This window comes from Vollenhovia emeryi, unplaced genomic scaffold (assembly GCF_000949405.1).
Source record: "Vollenhovia emeryi isolate VEMERY1.0 unplaced genomic scaffold, V.emery_V1.0 DF939657.1, whole genome shotgun sequence".
In the NCBI taxonomy this organism is placed as follows: domain Eukaryota; kingdom Metazoa; phylum Arthropoda; class Insecta; order Hymenoptera; family Formicidae; genus Vollenhovia; species Vollenhovia emeryi.
Window position 1 is genome coordinate 14,208 of NW_011966709.1, and position 10,022 is coordinate 24,229.

Here is a 10,022-nt window from a genome sequence, read left to right on the forward strand (position 1 = left end):
CCACGGCACCTTCCAGAATGTTTCCAATCCACAAAAAAATAGTCCCTGCCAAATTTCAGCTTGATCGGACAACGGGAACCCGTGCCCCCGACACGTTAAACATTTGAGTTCCCTGTTTTATACAAGGGAACTCAAATGTTTAACGTGCCGGGGGCACGGGTTCCCGTTGTCCGATCAAGCTGAAATTTGGCAGGGACTATTTTTTTGTGGATTGGAAACATTCTGGAGGGTGCCGTGGAAAAATTCGAAAATCGAAAAATAAGGACCACCCTAATATACACCGTATAATATTTTGTGTCGTAATTAGTGACGGGCACAAGGTAAGGTTGCGTGCCCGTCATTAAACTTGTATGTTGCAGGTAGACGGGTGCGCTTGCCTTTTTTAAGGCACGCACGGGAGAAAATAAATTGCTGCCCTGCCTCGTTTACAACAGCGGAGGAACACCTTGTACATATTTATATTTTTATTGTGTGTTTCCTGCCCTCTTTCATTTCAGGAAAGTGTTTGGGCGTTACGAGTGCGGGAGGCGGTTTATTCCGCGTGTAGGTGTTTCGGGACGGTCTGACGGTTGAGGTTAGGCGCGTCGCGATTCGAGAGGAGGGACGCGTGTTAAGTGTCGTGACGGGTTGAGGTTAGGCGCGTCGTGACCTACGTGAGAGGAGGGCTTGAGGCTTTTGCGGGCTCATTAGTTGTTCCGAGGGGCCACGTAATTGGCGCAGGGGAGAGCGGGGGTACGTGTATGCGATCTCCGTTCTCCCTAACCCCTTGTGGCTCTCTCCGACTCGAGAGAGGGAGAGACTTTGTATGTCGGGATAGATTCGACTTGCTTTGGGGTTAGAGTCGTGTGTATTCGTTGACGGGAGCAGTGCTCGGCTGTGAGCGAGCTACGTCTTCGGGTCCTTCGGCCCGGGCCTTGGGCATCGGGACTATATAGTCGGGTGGCCTCGAGCCGCCTAGGTTAGTAGTGAGGTTAGAGTGTCGCGCTCTGTATAAAATCGTGCCTCTCGTGTCGCTCGCTGCTTGCGGGGTATGTGGTGGCGGTGCGTTCGCGGTAGTTGGAGGTTAAGTAGCTCCGCGTATGAAACGTACGGTGTCGGCACGTCCACGACAGGTTGAGGTTAAGGAATAGGGTGGCTTTATGTCAACGGATTTGCGGTCGGGGTTAGGTTCTCCCGCACTGCGCCCGACGGGGGCGAGGTGTAACTGCGTCGCTGGGTTCGGGAGCGCGCCGCTACGTGGCGTGGGGCTGCTGGCGCTCTCTCGGGCTCAAGATTCGGTGGGCCGTGCTACATAAGCAGGTCAGATAGCGTGTCGGGACATTCGATAGTGGGATATCATAGTGGCTGTGTCACGGCTTTCTCCAACCGTGACGCATTTTGAATGATGCGCTGGCCGTGTGCCTCCCTCACGATCGTGGCACGAGCCTCGTAACCGGTGACTTGTCACGCGGTTCGGCTCGTTGTCGCTGGTCCGGGGAGCTCCGGCTCGGTCGCATCTTAAAAAGAGTAGGCCTCAAGTATAAGCGTGTATACGGAGACGGTCTTATCAGTCGCGTAGGGTGTCGCGAAATACCCGAGAATGCGGGATAGACTTGCGTGTGAATTATGACAGGCGGGGTGGTGTCCCCCTGTCAAGCGTAATAACTAGGTAATTCATAGTGACGGACAATCGGTCTGATCATTTTATGTGAAGATTAGTTGCCGCGGTCTATTTTCTCCGTGACCGACGGACTCAGATGGTTCGGCGGATGTTTCCGCCGTGTAGATCTGTCGTGTAGCGTGTAAGATACGCAGTAAACTGGCTCGAGCGCGTATTATATAGTACATAGAGGTGCTATCTTTATCGGATAGTAGGCTTGATTTAGTTCAAGGCGACGGACGATTGGTCTGTAATTTAAGTTCTGTATCGCGGTCCGTTCTCTTCGGCCGTTGATCCCGTGTAAAGAGACGGACTTATCCGTCGCGTAAAGCGTCGCGAAGCATTCTGGAATGCACAATAGACTTGCGTGCGGAATCTAAGAGGGGCGTTTTGCGTCAATAGCACGTATTCTGACTGAGAATCGTATGGTGTGGGATTCTAATCGTGTTAGTAGTATCAGTGACGTGCTCGTGCACAGATTGAAAAACTGATCTGGGTCTGCTCTTGTGCGGTGTCGTCCCGCGAACAGCACTCGGTAGTGTCCATGTATAGATGCGAGGGGCGGTATTATCCGTCGTGCGGAGCGCCGTGAGGTATTCTAGAATACGTATTAATCCTGCGCATGAACTATGTAGACGTGAGATTCTTGCGGCGGGTCGTTTCGGCCGTCGGCGTGTGTGGCGTGCCGGACTCCCGCGTGGGTGAGAGGAATTTCTTCAAAGAGACTTATTTCGTTGCACGGACGACCGATCCCGGTCGAGTCTGTTCGTTCGTAGTGTCGCCCCGACGGAGAGCGACCTATGGTGACGAGCTGCGTCAACGTCGATATGCGGAATAGCAGTTTATAACCGAGCGATAATTATGCTATAAGGATGCAATGGGTGGTTCGACGGATGCATCTGTCGTGTAGATTTGTCGCGTAGCATGTGAGATGAGCAATGTTTGCCACTTAGAGCGCTGCGAGGTATTATGAGATATAGATACCCGGAATCTAAGAGAGACGTTTCGCGTCAATAACGTGTATATTGACTGAGAACGGTATACTGTATATAGTGGGTGCGTTGTGGACGCGATTTGAGCGTAGTCTTGCGTCTGATTCTGTAAATAGATGTAAATAGATGTAAATAGACGCGATACATTTATATTTAGGCATACTTGTATATATATTTTGTACAAATTGCGGAATCTTAGCTTGACTGGCTGTTACAAGCCCCGGCTTGTTAATGGGGGATCCTCTACGCAATGGTGTACTGCTTTTATTGAGATCCGTTTTCTCGAGGTCGGAATATCGACAAGCGTTACTGACTGTACATAGTAGAAGAACGTAAGCCGATATATATAGATGATGCGCAAAGGAAAATGCCTTTGTTTATATCGAAGTAGGAAGTCCATGGTGCTGAACTTACAGTACCATGGAATCTCCGTCCTAAGGTGTGAGGCACCGTGCCGAGGGGCATGGCCACAGGGACGTTAATTTTGTGGTCGCGAACGGTCCCAGTAGGGCACCGACCGTCCCCCTACTGTATATAGGCTTGTGTGGAGGATCCGGGTGCCCTCCACATCGACCGTGTATTTCGCTCGGTTTTTACGTGGGGGTCCTCCAGCCCAGACGTCGTGTCGGCGTCTGACTGGACTTTCGGACGGATCTTCGGTACAACCGCCTGACCACGGACTACGATTCAAGGAGCAACGATCTTATGGCAATGGACTGTCCCCGGTTTTCGAGATTCTTGCGCTGTGTACCCCCTATGCGGCAATGAACACAGAACAAGAGAAAGAGTCGGTGAATCGGAACACCGACAACCGGCACGGCGTTTCCCCGGACGGGCTTCTCGGGATTGGTTGCCCCGAGGAGCTTACCGTGCTGTCAAAAAACAAGGGGATAAGCGATGGAGATAATGGTGGAGCATTGGCCCTTTCTGCCCACGAGGAGGGTGGCAGTACGGCCGAGATGCTCAGCTGCGAGGGATCTAACGAAGAGGACCCACTTTTCGTGCCCTCGTCTGCGGTGGAGGAGGCGGCGGCCTCTGGAGATATTGGTCACCTTCCGGGCGTTTCATTTGGCGTGGTGGATGGCTCGATGAGGTTGGTGGCCGATGCCCCGGCCAAAAGGAAGAGGGACTCCTCTGAGTCACCGGGAGCGGCCTCGTTGGCGGCGATCTCGTCGGACTCTGAGCCCGTTGTGAAGGGCCGGAAGACTCGTCCGCGGGCTATATCGGACGACTCCCTGTCTGAGGGGGGGTCGGGTGATCGTCCCGCTGGCGAGGTGATTGTCGTGTCATCCGAAGAGAGTCCTGTGACGGACGGTTTTCCACCAGGGCGGAAGAAGAATAAAAATAAAAATAGAAAAAGAAGACAAAAAAAGAAGAAACAAAAAAGGATGGAAACTCGATCCGATCTGAGCCCGAACCGGGGCCCGATCTGGGGTCTCCTGGCTCGGAGGTCCTGAAACAGGTGATGAAGTCTGAGGAGGCACTCGCGACCTGCTCTGCGGCGGAAATTGCGTCTATGGCTAAGGCGTGGCTGGGAGGAATAGAGAGCGCACGTAAAACAAGCCAAAATATCAAGGGTACACTCTCGGGTCAGATGGGGAATCGAATTAAGGCTCTCCAAAACGTTATCGCGGTCTTCTCTGAGAGGGTGGAGGACGCCGGCGACGTTCCCTTCCTGCAACGGAGGATGGACGACCTTGAAGAACAGCTGAAAAAGGCCAAGGAAACGGAGGACCAGTTGAGAAAGAACTTGGAGGAGTCGCGGAAGCGTACCTCGGATTTAAACGCTGAATTGAGCGCTCTGAGGGAGCGTATTGGGTCCAAGTCCACATCCAGGGAGGACAAGGTGACGACGGCCTCTGCGAGGGAACGGCCATCGGTCGTGGTGGAGGGGCCCCGTGCCCCGAGCAAATATGGAACTAGGTCCCGCGTCTTGACGGAGGCCTCCGCTGCTACGGACGCTGATGAATCAACGACGGACATCAACAAGAGACTGGAGGGCTACGAGGTCATCCTGAACAACGAGATCGGCAATCTGAGGCATATTCAAAGGGACCTGGCGGCTCTGAAAGAGAGAGTTGTGAGCGGTGGCCCGCCGCCACCGCAGCTGCCCCGGGGGAGGGGCGTCCCGAGGATTGTGGAGGATATACAGATCCGCCCCCCCATGGTGGTCACAAGGGCGGCCTTGGACACGGACTCTGAGGTCGTCGTATCGTCGGATGGCCGTGACTTGGTCTCGTATAGGGACGTGGCCCTGCGGAAAAAGGATAAAGGAGGGGGCGGACCGAGCCTGACTGAGGGGGCCGCCCCCCGCTCGCGCGCGACGAATAGAAACGTAAGGAGGGAGGACGGACACTCTGGCCCACGGACGAATGGACCAGGAAGGACTAGCGAAAAAAGGAATGGCCCTCAGCGCCGCCGCGTCCCTAGATCTGCGGCGGTCGCTCTCAGGTCAGCGACGGAGGAGAGGCCACAGGCGGAGCTCCTTAAGAAAGCTAGGCAAGGAATTAGTATCGGGGACCTGGGAATTGTGAGGCCGCGTATCAGGATGGCTGCAAATGGAGGATACTTAATAGAAATCCCCGGTGAGGATAGCTCTGCCAAGGCTGATGCCCTGGCCGAGAGGCTGAGAGGCTTTCTCGGCTCGGATGCGGTGGTGTCGCGTCCCATGGCCAAGGGAGAGCTGAGAGTAAGTGGACTGGATAACTCTGTCCTTCCGGACGAGCTGCTGATGGCACTGGCTGATGCTGGTGGCTGTATGTCTGGAGATATTAGGGTCAGCGCATTCAGGGGATCGCCGAGCGGCTTATGCTCGGCCTGGGTGCAGTGCCCTCTTGTGGCGGCAAACCGCCTGGCAGCGGCGGGATCCTGCAGCGTTGGATGGACTACGGCTAGGATAACTCTCCTCAAGAAGCGCCCGGTTCAGTGCTATAGGTGCTGGGACTTCGGCCACGTGAGGGGCGGTTGCCGTTCGACAATTGAAAGAATTTAAAGCGCGCATGCTTTAATTGCGGAGGAGAGGGTCATGCGCTGAAGGAGTGTTCTTCCCCATCGTGCTGCGTGGTGTGTCGGGATAAGGGATTAAATCCGGATCATAGACTAGACACAGACAATTGGCCCAGTGTTCGGACCCGCGATCGGAGGGCGGGACCTCCTGGACGGACTAATGGCCCTTAGGCTCTATCAAATTAATGTTAACCATAGTCGGGCATCTCAGGATCTGATGATGCATTGTGTGCTTGAAAACGGTATAGGCATTTGCTGCCTTGCCGAGCCATGGCGGGTCCCTACGGATAATGCTCATTGGGTCTCGAGCTTAGACTCAGTAGCGGCTATAGTGTGGAACCCGGCACTTACCGGGCCCGGCTGCGTCGTATTTCATCGATCTAATAACATTGTCGGTGTGAGGTTCGGAAATGTGCGGGTCATATCTGTGTACATATCCCCAAACATTAACGTTGCGAGCTTCCTTGAGATAACTGACAGACTGTCGGACGCGGTAGCCGCTGCTCGGGACCCCGTCATTCTCTGTGGAGACTTCAACGCTAAGTCTACATATTGGGGGTCCTCCATTGACAATCGCAGGGGTGAAATATTCCTCGGTCTGGCGGACCAACACGATCTGGTCCTATGTAATAGGGGGAACAGGCCAACTTGCGTGCGCCCTCAGGGCTCCTCTATAATTGACCTGACGTGGGCCTCGGCCCAGTACGCGGGTCGAGTCAGGAACTGATCTGTGATGTGCGACATGGAAACATTATCCGACCATAGACTAATCGCGTTCACCATTGTAAATAATGTAAATAGTGTAGGTAACATAAATATTAGATGTAAGAAGTCGTACCCTCGCTGGTCGTTGAAGGGCCTAGATGTGGAGCTCCTGACATCCACGTTCGAGGTTCTCAGTTCTGGGCTCGATGCGGACCGGACCCCGGACTGTTTGGCTGAAGACATAGGGGCGTGGATTTCTGATGCGTGCGACGTGGCAGCAAGAAGGTCCAGTACTCGTCCACTGAAGAAGGCGGCGTACTGGTGGAGCGAAGAAGTTGCTGCTGCCAGGAGAGCGTGTGTTGCGGCCCGTAGGAAATATACGAGGGCGAGATCGTCGGGAAGACTAAACGATGAGTTGGACCGAGCCTATAGAGCCGCCAAGAGAGAGCTGAGAAAAGAGATCCGTAGAGCAAAAGCCAACGCATGGAGGGAGCTTCTGCTAGGAGTCGAGGAGGATCTGTGGGGCCTGCCATACAGAATGGTAATGAACCGTCTTCGGAGGTCATCCCCTGCTCTTTCGGAGACCCTTGGTCGGGATGTTCTGGAGGAGTTGCTGGACTCATTGTTTCCGGAGGGGGAGACTCACTCCCCTGAGGAGATCTGGTGCGAATGGAGCGGGGAACGCTTCATGGCTGCGGACCACGTTAACGCCTTGGAGGTCTTTCGAGCGATCAAGCAGGAAGAAGTCGAATCCTGCCCCGGGCCCGGATGGAGTTGGAGCAGTCATATGGAGGAGAGCCGCGGACATCGCTTCCAATAGGCTGGCTGTGGTTTATACAGCCTGCCTAAAAGCGGGAGTTTTCCCGGGTAGATGGAAGAGGGCTAGACTTGTATTAATTCCCAAGGAGTCGGTGGGTCCCCAAATTAAGGCGCGCCCCATATGTTTGCTTGATGAGGTTGGTAAAACCTTCGAAAAAGTTATCGTAGCAAGGCTCAAAGCCCACATGGAGGAATCGGCGGGTGCTCGGCTCTCGCCCCTCCAATTTGGCTTCAGAGAGGGGTGCTCCACGGTGGACGCTCTAGACGCTGTACTCGATGCCGTTCAAAAAGGACTAGATAGGAACGGTTTCGCTATAGCCGTTAGTCTGGACATTAAAAATGCCTTTAATTCACTTCCATGGGGGACGATCCGGTGGTCCTTGGAGCGTAAGGGTTTCCCGGAGTATCTTCGACGAATTATAGATAGCTACCTTCACCGGAGATCCGTGGAGTTCGACACCTGTGATGGTGTGACTGCCCGCAGGGACATCACGCGTGGAGTCCCACAGGGTTCCGTGCTGGGACCGCTGTTGTGGAACATCGCCTTTAACTATATTTTAGAGGCAAGGGCGAAAGATGGCTGCGCGGTGTTTTGTTACGCGGACGATACTATGATCGTGGGAACTGCGAAAACAATCGGAGTGATGTGTTCGCGAGTGAACGATCAAGTGACAATGGTGCTCCGCCGGCTGGACTCGCTCGGCCTGACGGTGGCACCGGATAAGACTAGAGCGGTGCTTTTCAGGAAGTCGAGGGTGCGTATTCCTCAGGAACCTATTTTACGAGTCAGGAATAGCCTGATAACGGTCTCCCCCTGGATGAAGTACCTGGGGGTGATTCTCGATTCGCGGCTAACATTCGAGGAACATATTAGACAGGTTTGCGGCAGAGCCGCCAGGGTGACTAAGGCACTGAGTCGCCTAATGCCGAACCTTCGGGGCCCCCGCGAGAATAAGCGCAAGCTCTATGCTAGTGTGGTGGCATCGGTGGCCCTTTACGGAGCGCCAATATGGTCAGGGGCCTTGTGCGCCTCTAAGAGAAGTCAAAACCTGTTTCGCGCGGCACAGAGATCTGTCGCGATTAGGGTTTGTGCGGCGTACAGAACTGTGTCATTTGATGCGGCCACCCTGATCTCAAGGCAGATCCCGTGGTGGCTGGCTGCAGGAGAAAGATCCCGCATATACAATAGAATATGCGATCTGAGAGAGCTTGGCATGGCGAGTAGGGATGCCATTCTGGACATTAGACATGAGGAACACATCTTGACGATGAGGCAGTGGAAGCTCTACATGGACAACGATGACTTACCCGGCGTCTGGACGAGAGCGGCCATTGTTCCGGTTTGGTCGCTGTGGATGAACAGGCAATGGGGGAGAGTCCATTTTCACCTCACCCAGCTGATGACGAATCATGGATGTTTCGGGGCCTTCCTATACAAAATCGGGAAAATCAACGATCCCTCTTGCCCACATTGTGGTGAAGCAGAGGACACTGCATTGCACACCCTGGCCGAGTGCCCGGCTTGGGATACTGAGAGGGAGGAGCTGCTGGCGGCCCTTGGTGTCCAAGAGCTCTCTCTAATCCTGGTGGTGGAGGCGATTCTATCGAGCAAGGAAAGGTGGGCCGCCTTCTCGAGGTACTGCTCGACAGTCATGTTGGCGAAGGAAGACGCGGAACGAGCCCGAGAGGCCAATGGTGGAGGTGAGCCAGCAGATGTAGAGGACTCACCCTAGATTGCGTAGTTATAAATAACTAATATATATATGCGAACATGTACTTATGATTGTTTGACTATATTTGCCTCGGGAACAGATTTGTGAGCCCCTGGCACAGAGAGAGTAGGTTGCGCGCGAGGCTTGCGCGGCCTATATACATACTCACGCAACGTAATTTTGTTAAATGCGTTAGCGTTTTAAAGAGGGGCGACTTTGTAACAATATAGCGGTAGGACTTTTCTGTTACCAATGTTGCATCACGTCGGTCCTGCTTGTATGTACATAATGCATGTGTTGTGGTATAATAGTGTTTACAGTAGCAGGCATGTGGTTGTCCTAATGGGGGGAGGCACCTAGCCCTTGCTCTAAGGGAGTTACTTATACATTTTTCCCATCTGGCTAGAGCGCCTATTGTCGCGTGGACCATCCCACTCCGCCGTCCTAACAAGGAGAGAAGTATGAATGAGTGTGTTTACATCTACTGAGAATATGTATGTATGAATATATGTATATATGTATGAATGGTTAGGACGGTGGGCGTGTCGTAAGCCGCCTGTGGCTGGAGGTTATAAAGCCTGTCACTGTCGGGCGGGTCACTTCCGACGTAATGCCCTCGACGGGTCTGCCGGGGTGACTCTCCTATAGTGCGGAGGAAGGTCCAAGAGAGGGGTTTTTTAGCCTGGTATCCCGCTTCACGGCGAGTCCGGGCATATCCACGGGGTTCGGCTGCCCCGTGTCGAATGCATAAAGCATTTTTCCCCTTTCCGTCAAAAAAAAAAAGGGAGACGCCGAGAAAGAGGGCCTCACCTCCACCAGAGGTCATGGAGGTCGAGGCCCTATCGGACGGGGGGGATAATAAGGCTGAGTAATGCCTCGCTCTCCCCCCGCCCGAACCTGAACGGATTTGGCCTTATACAGGCCAACGTAAACCACTCCCCGCAGGCTCAGGATCTGCTCCACCAGAGCATGGTGGGGGGTGGTTTCACGTTGGCGATCGTGTCCGAGCCCCACCGCCCCCCGAGAGACAGCCCATATTGGGCTGTTGATAACGGGCAGGCGGGGGACTCGGTCGCGATTCGATGGCGGTCGGTGCCGGGTAGCCCCGACACGGCCGTCATGAAAGAGGGGAACGGCATGTTGCCGTTC

General features: G+C 54.1%; 1 protein-coding gene across 1 annotated transcript; it reads left to right on the forward strand.

The window, feature by feature from the left end:
* The first annotated feature begins 5,797 nt into the window (after window positions 1-5,797).
* LOC105557004 lies at window positions 5,798-6,364 on the forward strand. The gene has a single exon (XM_012004128.1). The coding sequence runs from the start codon at window positions 5,798-5,800 to the stop codon at window positions 6,362-6,364; it is 567 nt and encodes a 188-aa protein (XP_011859518.1).
* Window positions 6,365-10,022: the final 3,658 nt, after the last annotated feature.

Excerpts from the sequence above, each read along its gene's own strand:
- LOC105557004 (XM_012004128.1), top strand. The coding sequence starts at position 5,798 with ATGGCCCTTAGGCTCTATCAAATTAATGTTAACCATAGTCGGGCATCT.